We start from the raw sequence: 20,166 nt of genomic DNA on the forward strand, positions 1-20,166 counted from the left end.
TGCTTTCACTTTGCAGAAGAACTGATCCAGACAGCGATTGCTGATCACATCCTGATTAATCTTCAGTGATAAAGTGCACTGTTGAGAAGAGGAATTCGTCAGCAAGTGCAATGACTGAACGATTCAGAGTCCCTCCCTTTCTTTATTTTAATAATGAAGTTCTTTACTGCATGAAATTTTTTATTTCTTCTACTTGTGTAAATAAAACCTATATTCCTTCTTCTGCTTGAAAAAGTCTGAACTCTTCTAATTCCAAAGAATGTGCAGCAGCAAGTTCAAATAGAAGTCTGCAGTTAGTCTGAGACTGTATATTCATTTCTTACAACCCTGTAAACCACAGCTTTCACTCACTAATGAAAAACAGATGTGGAAAATTGAGGTGGCTAGGTACCTGTTCAATACAGAGAGGAAACCTGAATTCCTAATCCACTTTAAAATCTTCATCAACTGCTGATATTTGGGGTAGATAAAATATCAGTACCCCTTTAAACTTCTTGCCTTTTTAGCACCAAAACCTTAATATTGTATAAAAACTCAGGAGGAGAAGTAGTTTTCAAAAATGAGTTAAAACCACGCAAATAACATCTGTTTTCTAAGCAATTTTTAAAAAGTTTATGTGGTGTCAAATATCACTACTCTAATTTTATAGAGATAGAAATGGAAATAATATATAAATTACTTTTATAATCTGCTAAGATTATATAGTTTTGGAACATCTATTGGAGTACAAGAAATAAATAGAGTTGACCCTCTGTATCCACAGGTCCACATCTGTGGATTCAACCAAACTTGGGTTGAAAACATTGAGGAAAAAAAATAAAAATTCCATGAAGTTCCAAAAGTAAAACTTGAATTTGCTGCATGCCAATAAATATTTACAAATAATTTACATAGCATTTACAATTACTTACATAAAATTTACATTTGGCACCCTACTCCAGTACTCTTGCCTGGAAAATCCCATGGACTGAGGAGCCTGGTAGGCTGCAATCCATTGGGTCGCTAAGAGTCAGACAGAACTGAGCGACTTCACTTTCACTTTTCACTTTCATGCATTAGAGAAGGAAATGGCAACCCACTCCAGTGTTCTTGCCTGGAGAATCCTAGGGACGGGGGAGCCTGGTGGGCTGCCATCTATGGGGTCGCACAGAGTCGGACACGACTGAAGTGACTTAGCATAGCATAGCATAAGTAATCTAAAAATGATTTAAAGTATACAGGAGGATGTGCATGTAGGCTATATGCAAATACTATGCACACTATTTTAATTAAGGGATTTGAGCATTTGTGGATTTTTATTTAATTTTGGTATCCAAGGATGGTTCTAAAGTCAACCCCACATGGGTATTGAGGGATGACTGTCCTGTATTTCCAGGTGAGATTTCTATGGCACTATAAGGCAGCATGGGGCTTCCAGGTGGTAACGAATGGTAATGAATCTGCCTGCCAATGCAGGAGACCTGAATTCGATCCCTGGGTTGGGAAGATTGCCTGGAGCAAACAGCAACCCATTCCAGTCTTCTTGCCTAGGAAATCCCATGGACAGAGGAGCCTGGCTGGGTATAGTCCATGGGATTGCACAGAGTCAGACAGGAGTTAGTGACTGGGCATGAACTCACAAAGTGCACTCTTCAGCTTACAGAAAAGGCTCTTCCTATTGTATTGAATATCCAACATCCGCTGGATCATGGAAAAAGCAAGAAAGTTCCAGAAAAACATCTATTTCTGCTTTATTGACTATGCCAAAGCCTTTGACTGTGTGGATCACAAGAAACTGTGGAAAATTCTGAAAGAGATGGGAATACCAGACCACCTGACCTGCCTCTTGAGAAATTTGTATGCAGATCAGGAAGCAACAGTTAGAACTGGACATGGAACAACAGACTGGTTCCAAATAGGAAAAGGAGTTCATCAAGGCTGTATATTGTCACCCTGCTTATTTAACTTATATGCAGAGTACATCATGAGAAACACTGGACTGGAAGAAACACAAACTGGAATCAAGATTGCTGGGAGAAATATCAATAACCTCAGATATGTAGATGACACCACCCTTATGGCAGAAAGTGAAGAGGAGCTAAAAAGCCTCTTGATGAAAGTGAAAGAGGAGAGTGAAAAAGTTGGCTTAAAGCTCAACATTCATATCATGTATGAAACGAGTTGCCAGTCCAGGTTCGATGCACGATACTGGATGCTCGGGGCTGGTGCACTGGGACGACCCAGAGAGATGGTATGGGGAGGGAGGAGGGAGGAGGGTTCAGGATGGGGAACATGTATACCTGTGGCGGATTCATTTTGATATTTGGCAAAACTAACACAATATTGTAAAGTTTAAAAATAAAATAAAATTTAAAAAAATAAATTAAAAAAAATTGAAAAAAAAAGCTCAACATTCAGAAAACGAAGATCATGGCATCTGGTCCCACCACTTCATGGGAAATAGATGGGGAAATAGTGGAAACAGTGTCAGACTTTATTTTTCTGGGCTCCAAAATCACTACAGATGGTGACTGCAGCCATGAAATTAAAAGATGCTTACTCCTTGGAAGGAAAGTTATGACCAACCTAGATAGCATATTCAAAAGCAGAGACGTTACTTTGCCAACAAAGGTCCGTCTAGTCAAGGCTATGGTTTTTCCTGTGGTCATGTATGCATGTGAGAGTTGGACTGCGAAGAAGGCTGAGCACCGAAGAATTGATGCTTTTGAACTGTGGTGTTGGAGAAGACTCTTGAGAGTCCCTTGGACTGCAAGGAGATCCAACCAGTCCATTCTGAAGGAGATCAGCCCTGGGATTTCTTTGGAAGGAATGATGCTAAAGCTGAAACTCCAGTACTTTGGCTACCTCATACGAAGAGTTGAGTCATTGGAAAAGACTCTGATGCTGGGAGGGATTGGGGGCAGGAGGAGAAGGGGACGACAGAGGATGAGATGGCTGGATGGCATCACTGACTCGATGGACGTGAGTCTGAGTGAACTCCAGGAGTTGGTGATGGACAGGGAGGCCTGGCATGCTGCGATTCATGGGGTTGCAAAGAGTCGGACACGACTGAGTGACTGATCTGATCTGATTGTATTGAATAGGTTTTGGTTTCTATGATCAGTTTTAAACTAATGCTACCTTAAAACCCACTGATACAGGGACAATCATATTCACAGGAATACCTGCATCACAACTGCACAGAGCCCTTGTCTGCTCACAATAGATTCACCCAGCTCACCAGTGTCTGCTTTAATTGTTTCAAACAGTGTTCAGGGAATAGTTGCCATTTGAAGTGAAGTTCCTGCTCTTCTGGATACTAAACTGCTATGGATTGTGGAATGGGGTAGAGTAATGTAGGAGAAAAAGGTTCTATTTCTAATTCTATTTCACACATGGCCACCTGAGCACTAAAGTAGACCTATCTGGGCTCAATCTCACAAAGCCTTTCACAAGTGCTCTTTCATTGCAATTCAAACTAGTTAGTTCCTCAGAAAGAAAGTGAATGAGACACACACCCATCCCCTTCATTATTCGGGTCTCTCTCTTTCCTGTTCCTTTTCCATTTAAATCTCTCCCACTTATAAGCATATAAATCTTACAATTTGGTGGGAGTGCTTAATCCCACCAGATGGAACCCATCTAAGGATTTGCTTCTGCGTAATCAAAATGTATTGTGTAGGGGAGAAAAAATAATTTTCCCTTTACCCTTCTAAGTCCTTAGGTGAGGGCCCCTATAATAAAAGAGAGATTAACAGAAGAAAAACAAACAAAAGTTTCGTAACATGTTAATCTTTTTGGGCTCTAAAATCACTGTGGATGGTGACTGCATCCATGAAATCAGAAAATGATTGCTTTTTGTCAGGAAAGGGATGACAAACCTAGGCACTGTGTTGAAAAGCAGAGACATTACTCTGCTGACAAAGGTCTGTATAGACAAGGCTGTGGTCTTCCCAGTCACATATGGTTGGGAGAGTTGGACCATAAAGAAGGCAGAACGCCAAAGAATTGATTCCTCTGAACTGTGGTGCTGGAGAAGACTCCTCAAAGTCCCTTGAACAGCAAGGAGATCAAACCAGTCAATCTTAAGGGAAATGAACCCTGAATATTCCCTGGAAGGACTGATGCTGAAGCTCCAGTATTTTGTTCATCTGATGTAAACAGCCAACTCATTGGAAAAGTCCCTGATGCTGAGAAAGATTGAGGGCGGGAGAAGAGGGCATCAGAGAACAAGATGGCTGGATGGCATCACTGATGCAACGAACATGAATTTGGGGCAAACTCCAGGAGATGGTGAGGGTCAGGGAGGCCTGGTGTGCTACAGTCCATGAGGTCTCAAAGAGTTGGATACGACTGGGCAACTGAACAACAAAACCTCCTATATTCATGGGTGATACTTAGAAAAACTGAGTAACTCCCTGAAATGGCCCAAGTCACCTCTTTAAATACTATCTCCAGTTAAAGATAAAAGAGATGTAGGGGAAGCTGGCTATGGGACATTATCAAGCAAAGCATAGCAAACAAGAGTATTGTTGTTATGCAGATTTAGGTCAGTAGCCTCCATTTTTAAGAGTTTCTGAAGATCTAGTTGTTCTACTCTTCCTTCCTGGTAGGAAGAGGGAGACACACAAATGGAGAGTTCCCTTATAAATGTAAATGTCTCTTTGAGAAGAGTAACTTCCACTTGTTTTCAGGGATTCTCTTATGTATGCTGTTTCTTAAAACTAATCAACTTAAGATAGTCCTTCTGCCCAGGAGGCATATTTTGAGGTAGCAAATTCTTCTCCCTTTCACTTACAACACTGGCATCACATGGGAACTTGTGAGAAATGCAAAAATGAGGTCTCATCCCAGATCTACTGAATCAGAATCTTCATTTTATTAAGATTCTCTGTAATGCATATTCATAAGAAGTGCTAATTGGAGCATGGTACTCATGATGTCTTGCCAGATTTGTGTTGTTACATAACCACAGTATTTATGCTAACCTCAACTGGGTGCCACATACTTGCTCACTGTTAATGACAAGAGGGATTAGCAAATCTATTGCTATTAAGGGGAAGTGATTTGTAAGATGAATTATTAATAATAAAGCAAGATAATTAATTGCTAGACTAATACACTTAAAAAGGCTAAATACCTAAACAAATAGTAAGAATTCATTAATTTCATATTATTTACCATATTGAATTAGAAAATATATGATGTAGAGAATTTTGATGTTCATTTAAAATTCTGAATCTCAGGCAATTGGCAGAGAAAGGATAGGATATATGAGTTCTGGATGAACAGTGAAGATGAGCCCATATCATTGTGTACATATTTTCTTTGTGAATCTTGAAAGTTGATATTAAAGAGTTAGACACTGTGAATGCAGTTTGTCAAAGAGTTTAATTAAACATATTTTAATAGACACTTCCTGAGTATTTGTTGGGCACTCTGACAACACTCCGGAGAAGGCAATGGCACCCCACTCCAGTACTCTTGCCTGGAAAATCCCATGGACGGAGGAGCCTGGTAGGCTGCAGACTATGGGGTTGCGAAGAGTCGGACGTGATTGAGCGACTTCACTTTTACTTTTCACCTTCATGCAATGGAGAAGGAAATGGCAACCCACTCCAGTGTTCTTGCCTGGAGAATCCCAGGGATGGGGGAGCCTGGTGGGCTGCCGTCTATGGGGTCGCACAGAGTCGGACACGACTGAAGCGATTTAGCAGCTTAGCAGCTGACAAAACCCACAGCATTTAATGATTTCATAATCTAGTGGAGAAACAAATATCCACTCTCAGGAATAATGTATGCAACTTTGTAGACCCATGGGGTAATGTGGAATAGGGCAGAAGAGAATGATTATATATCATTGGAAAGATGAAGTCTTATAAAAGGACACCGTAGAAATTACTTTTCTGTTCTCAGCCCACGTCTATTACCTGACTGCTATCAATGAATATTTCATCTATTATTAATTGATATACTGAGTATTGATGATTATCAAGTTTATAATTCTTACTCTTTACTATCCTCTAAATATTAGAGGGAGGCCTGGTGTGCTGCAGTCCATGGGGTTGCAATACTTGGACACAGCTGAGTGATTGAACTGAACTTATAAATTATGAAGCAATAGACTGGTCTAAGGATTACAAAGTAGTGGTCCTTTTTCTCAAAGAGATCACAGTCCATAATGGGAGATAAGTATGGTGCACATTTACAGAATGATTGGGCAGATAGTGGAGTGGGATAGAAAGAGAGCCTCGCCATACTAGCTGATAAGGAACAGTTTCCTGGAGAAGATGGCACTGAGCTGAATTTTGAAGTATCAGTAGGAGGTAACAACATAAAGGAGTGGAAAACATAGCACAAAGGGGACAGCGTGAATCAGGACACAAATGTGAAGTAAACATGCTCAGGCTGGTTGGGAGCTGGATGATTCCATTTTCCTTTGACTTTAAAAAGCAAAGAAGTAAATGGTGGGGAATGAGATCAAGTAGCAATCACACAGGCAAGACCACAGGAAACCTTCCCATGCAAAATAATCTCTGTAAGGTAGCAAAATATCTACTTAAATATGAAATCAAATTGTCAACTACTAGAGCATGCACTGAGAACTCTATTTATGCCTAGGGAAATAGAGAGTGAGTATCACTGCCTTATTTGGCATACCATAAATGTATGGAAGTGAATAGATAGCATTAAATATGTCACAAGAGAGATATCATTCCCTTAATTTAAACCAATTGAAGATTTGATCTTCTTCACCTTTGTTCGAGAGGAATTAATTGATGCCTGTGCTAGCTTAACAAGGGCAATGATTGCTTTGTCCAGACTTTGTGCTCTCTTTTCTTTTCTGTTTTATAACTGGAGACTAACCCGAGGAATGGAACTGAATTTGCTACAAACTGATCCCACTTGGAGAAATGATAACAAACTAAAGACTTTACATTTTAAGAAAGGGACCTGTTCAAATCCATCCTAATCTAGCTTTCTAAAGACTTGTCACTCTCCAGAGAAACACATTCTTCCCTGGTTGTATATAGTAAAGACATCTATTCAGCACACCTTTTCCATTTGTGAGGCTTTGAGGGAAGAAAAAAATACTACTTCATGTTGCCAAAGGGCACTTCTTTGAGTAGAGACATTTTTTTAAGTTGTTAACAGTTGCTCTCAACAACAAATTTTTTTTAGCCTTTTTATTGTCCAATCTCTGGCCAGAATTGCAACAATCCTTTGAACAATCAGTTCAATTCAGTTCACTTCAGTCGCTCAGTCATGTCTGACTCTTTGCAACTGCATGGACTGCAGCATGCCAGGCTTCCCTGTCCGTCATTAACTACCAAAGTTTATTCAAAACTCATGTCCATTGAGTCAGTGATGCCATCCAGCCATCTCATCCTCTGTCGTCCCCTTCTCCTCCTGCCTTCAATCTTTCCCACCATCAGGGTCTTTTCAAATGAGTCAGCTCTTCATATCAGGTGGCCAAAGTATTGGAGTTTCAGCTTCAACATCAGTCCTTCCAATGAATATTCAGGACTGATTTCCTTTAGGATGGACTGGATGGATCTCCTTGCAGTCCAAGGGACTCTCAAGAATCTTCTCCAACACCACAGTTCAAAACATCAGTTCTTTGGCACTCAGCTTTCTTCACAGTCCAACTCTTACATCCATACATGACCACTGGAAAAACCATAGCCTTGACTAGACGGACCTGTGTTGGCAAAGTCTCTGCCTTTTAATATGCTATCTAGGTTGGTCATAATTTTCCTTGCAAAGAGTAAGTGTCTTTTAATTTCATGGCTGCAGTCACCATCTGCAGTGATTTTGGGCCCCCCAAAATAAAGTCTGTCACTGTTTCCCCATCTATTTCCCATGAAGTGATGGGACCAGATGCCATGATCTTCATTTTCTGAATGTTGAGCTTTAAGCCAACATTTTCACTCTCCTGTTTCACTTTCATCAAGAGGCTTTTTAGTTCCTCTTCACTTTCTGCCATAAGGATGGTGTCATCTGCATATCTGAGGTTGTCGATATTTCTCCCAGCAATCTTGTGGGATTTCTTCCAGCTTGTGCTTCTTCCAGTCCAGCGTTTCTCATGATGTACTCTGCATATAAGTTAAATAAGCAGGGTAACAATATACAGCCTTGACGTATTCCTTTTCCTATTTGGAACCAGTCTGTTGTTTCATGTCCAGTTCTAATTATTGCTTCCTGACCTGCATATAGGTTTCTCAAGAGGCAAGTCAGGTGGTCTGGTATTCCCATCTCTTTCAGAATTTTCCACAGTTATTGTGATCCACACAGTCAAAGGCTTTGGCATAGTCAATAAAGTAGAAGTAAATGCTTTTCTGGAACTCTCTGGCTTTTTTGATGATCCAACAGATATTGGCAATTTACTCACTGGAGTGCATCATTGAATATCTTAGTTTCCTGCTCTCTGGGACTTTCAATTTATTGAGAAAACAATTATGCAAATGTGTATGTGATTCAAAGTTAATATGATAGTATAGGAACAGAGTAGCATACTTTAGGTTTGGGATCATGAATGTGTTTGGGAAAGAGACAATGAAACTTGAAACCTGAGGGGTGAGTAGGAGTTTCTCAGACAAGGACTGGGAATAAGAGAAGCATCTATGGAGGTGAAGAAGACCATTTAAAGGTCTTATGTAAGCTTTATTAGGCTTTTTAAAGTGCTCACGGTATTTTATTGAGGAAGAACATATAAAATAACATATACCAACTTTAAGCGCATGGCTTAAAAATTTCACCATAGGTTTACACTCATTATCAACACTCAGATTAAGACAGAGAACAACTTTGTCACCCTCCAAATTTTCTTTATTTCCCCTATTCTAAACAGTTTCCCTCCGGAGGTAACCACTATTCTGGCTTCTGTCACTTAGATACATTTAAAGAACTGAAAAAAGTTCAATGAAATGGTTGTAGAGACCGAGGGGGATAGTAGAGAGGAGATGAGAATGCAGTGGTAGGTAGGTGGCGGGCCACAGAGAATCTTGAGGAACTGGTTCAAGATTTGAACTTTTGGCTGGAATGAAATGAATAGCTGTTGAAAATCTGCACAAAGAAATAAAATGATTAGATTCACTTTTAGCAGTTGTACTAAACAGAGGGCATTAAGAGCAGAATTAAAGGAACCAGTTAGGAAGTTAATGTAATATTCTAAGAGAAAAGATAATGGTTTACATGTGCAAAGGAACAGCATGAAGATGGAGAAAAATCAACAGATTTAAGAGCTAATTTGAAGTTTAAATGTTTGAAACACTTAAACATTTGTTAAAAAGAACTCATTATTTTAATAAGAGCACCATTTAAAAATTATAGTTGCGTTTGAACAGCTACTGTCATTGAAAGCTAATAGATATATTCTCAAATTTAAAATGGTATTTATTATATTCTATCTTGGCACAGTATAACTTCACAATGAATTCATTTTATTTTCCACCTACAAAGGGAATGTTGTTTGGAGTTTACCATAAGAACTAGTCTAATATTTTCCTTTTGGCCATAAACAAGATTTTCCATCTTTCTTTCACTATGAGAAAATTTAAAATTTTTTGTATTGAGTTTAAAATCATAATCAAACATAGAAATTTCCATTTTGATTTATTCATGTCCTCAAAATATGACTCATTTTACTAACAAAAACCAGTATGGAGAATAAACACTCCAAAGAAACATGCCATTGAACATTTTTACCCTGAGGTTAGAACTGATATATTTAAGAAAATTTACTTTATGCTAAAAAATCATGAGTGAGATTTACATATTACTTAGATCATTAGCCAAAAATATTTTATTTTGCTTGTTTTACCTTTTTGGAACAATTAGGGTGATTTCTCCAAATAACCTAATCCAATTTTGGTTTTTTTTTCACATTTTGAAAACCAATTGTATGTTTCAGATTCTTTATCCCAGTGGTAATAGCAAGAGTGATAAAGAGTAATAAGGTTACTGTATTAATTTCCTAAGTCTGCTGTAACAAAGTGCCACAAGAGAGTGACTTGAAACAACAGAAATTTATCATTTTCCAATTCCAGAGGCCAAAAGTCCAAAATCAAGGTGTTAGTAGGGCTAAGCTTCCTCAGAGGCTGAACAGAATTCTTCCTGGCATCTTCCTGGTGGTTTGCTGGTGGTCTTTGCTGTTCCTTGGGCTTTCAGGTGCATCACTGTAATTCTTTGTCTTCACATGGCATTTTTCCTGTGCCTCTGTCTCTTCAAATGATAACACCAATCATATTGAATTAGAAACCCATCCTATCCAGTATGAACTCATCTGAACTAATTACAACTTCAATAACCCTATTTCCACATAAGGTCACATTTTGAGGTACTGGGGGTTAAGATTCAATGTGTCTTTTTCTTTTTTTTTCCTGAAGGGAGGGAAGTAATTCAACCTGTAACTGTTACCAAATCCAAAAAAATAACAGCTTCTGCCACTGCGAAATTACCTAGCAGCAATTGAATTGGCCATTTTTTACATATATTGTCTTCATTACATGTAGAAAAATAACTAAATAGATATATGAAAATGTTGTGCATGTATGTGTGTGTGTGTGTGTGTGTGTGTAGGCATGCCTGCTCACCTCTATAGACCTGGAATGGATCCCATCACTGATAACTCATGGAATCATGGAAAAGTGCAAATTTGTCTTACGTTTTAATGCTGAGCTCATTGCTTTTATTCAGTCATAGTCACTGGAAAATTTTTTTAGGATTGACTATGCATTTCTGAATGAAATATCAACAGGTTAGTTTTCATTTTCTTCCTCTCTAGCATAGCTTAGTAAAATAAAACAATCTGGATGGATGGCTTCTGTTTCTATATCCTGGATAAGATGGGTTACAGAACACCAAGGTGCTCAAAACTTTGGCTTAGGAGATTTCTTCCTTACACTTGGGAAAATGCATCGTTTGTAGTGAGTCTCTCTACTCTAGACATGTGTTCTAAATAATTCAGTTACTTTCTTCTGAATTTCCTCGAGACCTAATTTTTTCCACTCAATTCTCCAACAATCATTTTACACCACTTGACCAACATTTAATGCACATCCACTGTATACCAAGCACTAGGAAACAGAGATGAAATATAATATCTACACTCAAAGATCTCTCCGGAAATAACAAAGTCAATGACTGCTTTTACTGGGTATTTATCTTAATACTTTCACAGTGGATTATGGTGTGTTCAAGTATACAAGCCAGTTAAACAGACAGAGGGGATGAAAATAACTCAGAGGATGTTAAAGTTATTCTTGGACCCTGTGCTATGCTTTTGTGACTTGTTTGTTTTTTATATTTTTTATTTCAGCTGAGAGAGATATCAATGTCTACTGTGGGGTCCAGGCCATTACAATGAAGATTAATTTTTGCACAGTTCTTTTCTCTGGTTATTCTGAAGCAGACCTGGCACTGAACGGAAGGCATGGGGATTCCCACTGCAGGGGGTTCATCAATAACAACACCTTTCCTGCTGTGGTCATTTTCATCATCAATCTCAGCACCTTGGAGGGCTGTGGAAACAGTTTAGTGGTAAGATTAGAGTGAAACTATGTGCTAGGTTTGGCGATCATAACTAAAAAAACCAAAACAAAACTCCCCATATCATGAAATACTCAAAAACCCAATCTATCTTTTAAGAACAAAACCCCAATAAAACTGAACAAACCACTTTCCTTTGCCTGTTTGAGGCTTCTGATCCCAAACGTATGATTTCATTTTCCAGTAGTGGTTCTGTTTATTGTAGCTGGTGGTTGAGGGGCCTGAGATTAACTGTGCTACTCTAACCAGCATTATTTTGTATGAGAGACACTGAGGAGTATTTCTCTACAGTTTTTCATTAGCTGTGTTCCTCATGCTTTTTATGGAAGTATCTTTTATATTCCAGTGAGTTTGGCACTGAATCACTTGGCCTATTATTTCTTAGTGACCTCGTTCAGGAAGAAAGATGGAATACCGAATGAGAGAATCATCTAGGTATCGTGTTTACCATTGAATAAGCCACAACACTGTTTTGTAAAAGAGGGCTGTTAGCATTTCCAGCATGAGTTTCTTCATACTGTGGATCTATCCTTTGAATTAAAAAATGCTTATCATATGAAATCTTACCCATGAAATCCCTGCAACATGCTCCATCCAGTCATTGTGAAAATTAAAGCACCACTTCAGATATTTCTACCTTGAATGAGAGCCACTTATCTACACTATTCATTTACTTATTCATGTATTGAATACAAAAAATAGAATTATAACAGGCATTCACTCTCCTGGGACTTAAAAGTTAATTGAAGTAAAAGATAATTGTGATTTGGTGGGGGTGTTAGGCTAAAATTTATTTAAAACAGTTTTTCCTTTTGCTTGTTTAAATATAGTTTTATTGGTTAATCCTAGCAAAGACAAAAAGAAGATTCATTGAACATGTCCACTTAGGCCAGTAAAGAAGGAGAGATTGGCTTTTCCTCTTGATAAGTTATTGTTTGGGACTAAGGGGGAAAGCTTGATTATTCTAAGGACAGAGCTTTTAAGACCTGATGGGAGATAGGAGACAGGAAAAAGGGATTTCTTTGAATCTCCTTTATCTTTTCTCAGAGGGCAGTTAGAATATTGTGCCCATGACAGTTTCCAAATATACAGCTTGAGTATTGTTGACTCTTTTTATTAAAAACGTTTATTCATCTCTCGCGGTTGTGTGCGGAGAGGTTATGAAGTGGGCCTAAGGGACAGTGAGGGGAAGTGAGGCAGGTTGATTATTATACATCCAAGTTTCCTTGTGGAGGGAGGGAGGGAGGGGGAAAGGAAGGGACAGAGGGAAGTAGGGAAGAAGGGAGGGAGCTCAAGTGGAGAGAAGCAGCGCAGCCTCTCCCCTCAAGGACTTTGCTTCAGGGAGCTTCCTATTCTCCATTTCAGTCTTATCTTGCTCCCTGTTGCCAAAAAAAGAAAACAATTCCAGAGAAATGCCAGGCAAAGCACCCACGTGTGTGTGTGCATGTGTGTGTGTGTGTATGTATCATTTCTTTGTGTGTTTTTTTTTTTTTTTAAACTGAATGAGCCTGGTATGTAATGTACATGTATGTTTGTACACACATACTTTTTTTTCATAGATAGAATTTGCATGTTTAGCTAGCCAGTCAGGCAGGCAATGTGTAGAGAGGAAGATTTACTTAGTTTATATTTTTGTCTTAGATATCACCAGCTTTGGTATCTGCTCCAAGGACAGTTCTATATGGGAAAAATTAAGTAGACTACTAAATCATATGGATTAGAATCAAAATGTTTTTTCATAAGGGTTCTGGTTCTCTTCATGAATCAGTTAGATAATTGCTTCAGCTTTGCCCATGTGCTCTTAGGTCCATGTATAAAGTGTATTCTCTTGTTGAAAATTAAATGTTATAGGTCTCCATAATAGCTGCTAGAATATTAATTGATCATCATATTGTATTTGACATGGGGGGAGAAGTTCAACGGTATTATGACAACCAAGAACATTATTGATGTCAGAATTGTTAGTTCTCCATGAGCACAGGGGAGGCTACCCTTCCCAGCCCCTTTGCAGTTAGTGAGGGCTTTGTAACTGGTTCAGTCCTGTAGACTCTTATTGGACTTGACATGTACACAGCAAAAAGCCTCTACATGACCTACTAGCTCCGGCATTTTCTGTCTTAGCAGTACTAGAAGCCACATGCTGAGATGGCAGTGCTACAGGGAAATAGACCCAGTCTGAGGCAAAAACACTGTGTAAACACTTGGAATGGAACCCCCTTTACCAAACTATATTGGACATGTAGCATAAACAAAAGGTGAACTTTTGTTGTGTTAATATACTGAGATATAGGGGTTGAATTGTTACTCCCATATTACATAGCCTGTGCTGACTCAAATAATATGTTACCATGGTTTAAAAATCCTCAGAGTTTAATGATCATAGGCCCATATAAAGTTTGTTTCACTGGAGAGCCTGAATTTTGACAAACATACTGCTAGTAGTCACTGTTGATAAAAGAAGTATTCAGGAGACCCTCTACTTGGTAATTCACACATGAGAACAGAGAGCCTGGGCAATAATAACCTTAGAGCTGAGTCACTTAGTCATGTCTGACTCTTTGCAGCCCCTTGGACTGTAGGCTGCCAGGCTCCTGTGCCCATGGAATTTTCCAGGCAAGAATACCAGAGTGAATTGTCATTTCCTTCTCCAGGGATCTGCTGAACCCAGGGATCAAACCCATGTCTTTTATGTCCCTGCATTGGCAGGTAGATTCTTTACTATCAGTGCCATCTAAGAAGTCTAATAGGCAATCATTCCTGTATGTCATTACCATCTGAGTGTTTTAAGATATTGATACTATCATCAGAGACAGAATTCATCCAAAATCCTTGACCTCCAGGTTAAAATATGTGACCGTGAGCCTGTGCTGTGCTATGCTTAGTCTCTCAGTCATGTCTGACTCTTTGCAACCCCAAGGACTGTAGCTTGCCAGGCTCCTCTGTCCATGGTGATTCTCCAGGCAAGAATACTGGAATGAGTTGCCATGCTGTCTTTCAGAGGATCTTCTCAACCCAGGTCTCTCACATTGCAGTTAGATTCTTTACCAGCTGAGCCACCAGGGAAGCCTAAGAATACTGGAGTAGGTAGTCTGTCCCTTCTCCAGGGGATCTTCCTTACTCAGGAATCGAACCAGGGTCTCTTGCATTGCAGGTGGATTCTTTACCATCTGAGCTACAAGGAAGCCCAACTGTGAGCCTAGTGCTTCCCAATAAAATGTATGATGTCAACTTCACCCAAACAATATTTCATCAGAAAAACCTTCATCTAGTTATAGACTTGAAAAACATCTATAACTATGGTAACATAATTTAAGGCCTCAGTTTTTGAAAGTCTTCCTTCTTTGACTTATTCTAGATATTTCAGACTCGGAATTGCAATTTAAATGTTTGAATTTTCTATTAACTTTTTAATTAAGATATTAATATGTAATAAAATAAGTGGCAGAGGATGAGATGCTTAGATAGCATTAACAACTCAATGGACATGAATTTGAGCAAACTCCGGGAGACAATGAAGGACAGGGAAACCTGGTGTGTTGCAGCTATGGGGTAGCAAAGAGTTGGACATGATTTAGCAACTGAACAACAAGAATAAAATCATTTGTGTTAAGTGTAACAAAAAATATTAACAATTCCTTAAATGATGTTTATTAAATTTTAGTGGAATTAGAGAATCCAGTGAAAACTGTTCAGTCCCAAGAGAATACACACATGGACAATATTTTTATATAAATTCTAGAAGTTCATGATCCCTCTGCATCATCCCTGTGAACTATTGCCCTGAAAGGAGATGAGAATCTCCATGTACCAGAGGAAGACCCTAGGGAGATCGATCATCAGAAAATTTGTGACCTTCATTCATTTGTTTAAAATTTATCTCAGGGGTCCCAGGATGCTGTTGTCACTGAAGGGACAAAGGCAAATAAGACCTAGAGGGTCCCTGCCTGCAAAGAGCTCTCTGATTATGGATGGAGGTGTGCTGAGTCAGACCACTCATGCGCTATGACTGCTTCTGTGAGACAGAAAGTATGCGGGGTCGGGAGAAGTTCCCAAGGAAGATGAGATCCAGGGAAGTAGGATATGTTGTGGTGAAGAGGGCCAGAGAGGAGGCAGTAGTATGCACAAATGCTAGAGCAACAAGGGCCTTGATGCTGGGGCATTACTAACCAAGAATGGTAGCCTGGAGATATGAAGCTAACACTGAAAACAAGATCATGTTAACAGGGCTCTTTTAGTCCAGGCCATGAAATTTGGCTTTACCCATGAGTATTTTCAAATTACTTGCTCTTGCACAACAAGTAACATATAGTTTCTCTCCTTTCTTATTTATGAAATATGAGTAAACCATCTCTGGTAATATGAAGCTTTATTTATTTAAAAGAAATAGATGAGTCAGATAGAGAAAGACAAATATGATACTGCTTATATGTTGAATCTAAAAAAATGTTACAAATCAACTTATGTACAAAACAGAAATAGAGCTACAGATATAGACAATAAAGTTACAGGTACCAAGGGGGAAAGTGGCAGGCGAGGGAAAAATTGGGAGACTGGGATTGACATATGCATACTACTATATATGAGATAGATAACTAATAAGAATCTACTGTATAGCACAGGGAACTCTACTCAATACTCTGTAATGATCTACATGGGAATAACATTTAAAAAAGAGTAAATATATGTATAATCGATTCACGTTGCTGTATCACAGAAACTAACACATTGTAAACTAACATTGTAAATCAACTATACTTCAATAAAAATTGATTAAAAAATTAAATCACCCTCTTATTGAGAGAAAAAAAGACATATGATCACTTAGAATTATGTGTGTATAATTTCAAAATTATGTCATGTTATAGTTGCAACAGCCCCTGGAAATGATCTGATCTAATGTTTTATTTTGCATATGAAATGCCTAGATTTATTAACTATTTAATCACTGAGCTTGACCTACAATTCTAACAGGTATCCACAGTTCCTGGAGTCAGTGCTTACGGAAATGCAACTTCAGTACAAATAGGAAATATTTCAGGATATATTGATACTCCAGACCCACCAACAATCATCAGCTATCTACCTGGGCTTCTTTACAAATTTAGCTGTAGTTATCCATTGGAATACCTGGTTAATAATACCCAACTTGCTTCGTAAGTCGCATTTTATTCTTACTTTCTCATGTTGTCTTTTTATTTGGGTCATTTTTATCCTTGAGGAACTTACAAAGATATTAATAGCAGGATTTGTTGAGAAAGTTAAACTGAATCTAATGGAAACTGTATATGGTCTTATGTATCTATCTACTTAAGGCTATGGTTTTTCCAGTGGTCATGTATGGATGTGAGAGTTGGACTGTAAAGAAAGCTGACCACTGAAGAATTGATGCTTTTGAACTGTGGTGTTGGAGAAGATTCTTGAGAGTCCCTTGGACTGCAAGGAGATCCAACCAGTCCATCCTAAAGGAGATCAGTTTTGGGTGTTCATTGGAAGGACTGATGCTGAAGCTGAAACTCCAATACTTTGGCCACCTGATGCAGAGAGCTGACTCATTGGAAAAGACCCTGATGCTAGGAAAGATTGAGGGCAGGAGGAGAAGGGGATGACAGAGGATGAGATGGTTGGATAGCATCACCGACACAATGGGCATGGGTTTGGGTGGACTCTGGGAGTTGGTGATGGACAGGGAGGCCTGGTGTGCTGTAGTTCATGGGGTCACAAAGAGTCAGACATGACTGAGCTACAGAACTGAACTGAACTTATCCATCTATAACGATTATTGTTTTGAAGAACATCAACAGTTCAGTTTTAATCTGTTCCCTAAATTAATACCAGCTCATGTTAGTCAAATATTTGCCTTTGGTTCTCCTGGCTCCCTTTAGAACTGCCCAAGAACCCAAGAATCCTGGGGGCTTATGCAGTCCAGAGGATCTGTCATGTTTCCAGTGCGTAGATCATTTGGTCACTGTAGTGTTGGGTCCTGCTTGGGTTCAGTCTCTGCCGTCTGTGCTCACTGTTGGACTGCTGCCTCAGAATCTGAGGTCTCCATGCCTCCTGCTAAGGTGTCCCCTGCACAGATGCTGATGATTCCCAGCAAAGGTGGTATCACTCATAGCCAAAGAGCTTCAGACATGGATTCATTGCCCAGGTGGCTCAGTGGTAAAGAATGCACCTGCCAAGCAGGAGATGCAGGCTTAAAATCCCTGGGTCAGGAAGATCTCTGGAGGAGGAAATGGCATCCTCTCCAGTTGCCATAGGAAATCCCATGGACAGAAGAACTCGGCAGGCTATAGTCCATGGGATCTCAGAGAGTCATATCAGACTTAGCGACTAAACCACTACCACATTTATTCATTACTCCCAAAGCACACACTCCAAGACGTGTTTACATCCATATTGCAATATAATCATATGGATTTGTGAAATATTTTTGACAAAATGAGGTGATTAAATAAAAACTTTCCCTCTTCAGCTGTAGGGTTTTCTTTCACAAAAGTGAAGTTATTGTTTAATCTCAGTCGTAAGGGAACATGGAGGACACATTTTGCTTCAGTTTAAAAAATATTCATAGATAATTTAATGGTACAGTTATGATAAATGGCTTGGTCAAAAGCAAGATTTTGATGTAGAAAACAAGAAAAGAAAGACATTGAGTCAAAAAGAAGCAGGTGCAAGAGAAATGGGTCATAGTCTTTCACTCTGCTCCCCTCAACTTCCTCACTAAATTCATTCCTGAACTTCAGTGCACATGGATATGCATTCATTTAAATGGGACTTCCCTGATAGCTCAGTTGGTAAAGAATCTGCCTGCAATGCCGGAGACCCTCAATTCCTCAGATGGAAGATCTGCTGGAGAAGCTAAAAAGCTACCCACTCCATTATTCTGGCCTGGAGAACTAGTCCATGGGGTCGTAAAGAGTCGGACAGGACTGAGCAACTTTCTCTTTTGGAGAAGGAAATAGCAACTCACTCCAGTATTCTTGCCTGGAAAATCCCATGGATGGAGGAGCCTGGTGGGCTATAGTCCATGGGGTTGCAAAGAGTCGGACAGGACTGAGCGACTTTGCTTTCACTGTTTCTTTATTCAACAAATATTTATTATACACCTAATATGTACCATGCAAAGTTCTAACAGTGAAAAAAGTAAAACAAAATTCCTGGTCTCATGAAGCTTGTATAGAAATGGAATTGATGAAAATGTATTCACATTAGATTCAGACTTTATTGGAATGACTTTTTTTTTCTGCAAGTCTCATATAGGTAATAAAAATGTAAAAAAAAAGTTTCCTTTATAAATAAAAAGATCAGAAAGAGCAGTTTGCCTTTATTTAGTCCCTCTTGCTTTCTGATTACTTATCTGTTCAGTGTTTTAAACAATATGCTCTTTCCAGACCTAGTTATGTCAGGATTGCTCAAGAATTTTGGTGCCTTGAATCTAACATTAAGGTGTGATTGAAGCTGTTAATTTAAAAATCTCATCAGTGCCTCTCTTTTCCTCAATCTGTTTTAGGTCCTCAGCTGCTATTTCTGTGAGGGAGAACAATGGTACGTTTGTCAGCACTTTGAACCTGCTCCTTTATAATGTAAGTTGATCGTTGAAGGATGCTATTTTTTTTTCTCTCACTGTTCTGAGGAGCCATTTATGTGAATGGCTTTCCTATAAAGATCCACCAAAAGTTACATTAACCCTGTTATACTTTGGTAACATTTATTCATCTTCACCACCATTTCCAAATATCTTAGTGATAAAGGTATGCTAACGATTCCATTATTTTCCAGAAGTTGATAAATGATTTAAATTTTACTTCATATATGTGATTCTGCATAGTTACTCCAAGTGTCTATCTACATTTATATGTATATATTTATTTGTGTGTGTGTGTGTGTAAACATATTCAGGGTCAAGATTTTGGAAATAATATATATGTGATAAAAAGGTAGGAAAAGTCCAGACGATACTTCATTTGAAGGCAAGATACTTGGTGTTCAGTGTGTTACCATTCCCAGTGTGGGTTTTGACTGTTGTCAATTCTGTCATATCTGAAATAGTTTGGGTTTGACTACATAGTATTGTCTAAACTTTTGTCATATAAATATTGACAGTGGCAGCAAAATGTGAAAAATATATGAATTTCTATTTATAACTCTAACGTTAATCCCCCAAATGATATTTTCATGTTGATTAAAAATTTTATTCATACATTTTAAATGCCTGATTTAAATATCAATTTTTCAATATATCAACCAACATTTTTGTAAATTATGAATCTGATTTTTACATTATTATTCATGTCATCATGGCACTGAGTTATAATTCATGCAACTGATTTAAAAGTCAGTGCTTTATACTTTGCATATAATGAGCTATAAATATTGTAGTAGGACACTTTCCAAAGGCATTTAAAAAATCATGTTTATAAGTTTGTAGTCTGACACCACAGAGTTCTAAACAACAAATTAAAATGTGTTGGAATGAAGATTGCCTTTCTGTCATTTCTAAACTTTCTTCTGCAAGGAGAAGCGGCCAAGATACTTGGTTTTACAATACTCAGCAAATATGTGCCAATATTAATTCCCAGTATGACCAGATATTTATTATTGTTGTAAGCAATATTTTTAAATTGGAAAGTTTCTATC

The 20,166-nt window shown here is 38.5% G+C and overlaps 1 protein-coding gene across 3 annotated transcripts in view; it reads left to right on the plus strand.

Annotated features, from left to right (window-relative positions):
• ZPLD1 (zona pellucida like domain containing 1) overlaps positions 1–20,166 on the plus strand; it is an 80,962-nt gene that overhangs the window by 40,014 nt on the left and 20,782 nt on the right. For all 3 annotated transcript variants that reach the window (XM_070787159.1, XM_070787163.1, XM_019967549.2), the window contains 3 exons: positions 11,300–11,520; positions 16,501–16,682; positions 19,040–19,112. In XM_070787159.1, the coding sequence (XP_070643260.1) occupies positions 11,300–11,520; positions 16,501–16,682; positions 19,040–19,112 (476 nt within the window). The remainder of the gene's footprint in view (positions 1–11,299; positions 11,521–16,500; positions 16,683–19,039; positions 19,113–20,166) is intronic.

The sequence above is a fragment of the Bos indicus genome, chromosome 1, assembly GCF_029378745.1.
Source record: "Bos indicus isolate NIAB-ARS_2022 breed Sahiwal x Tharparkar chromosome 1, NIAB-ARS_B.indTharparkar_mat_pri_1.0, whole genome shotgun sequence".
NCBI classification, from domain to species: Eukaryota; Metazoa; Chordata; class Mammalia; order Artiodactyla; family Bovidae; genus Bos; species Bos indicus.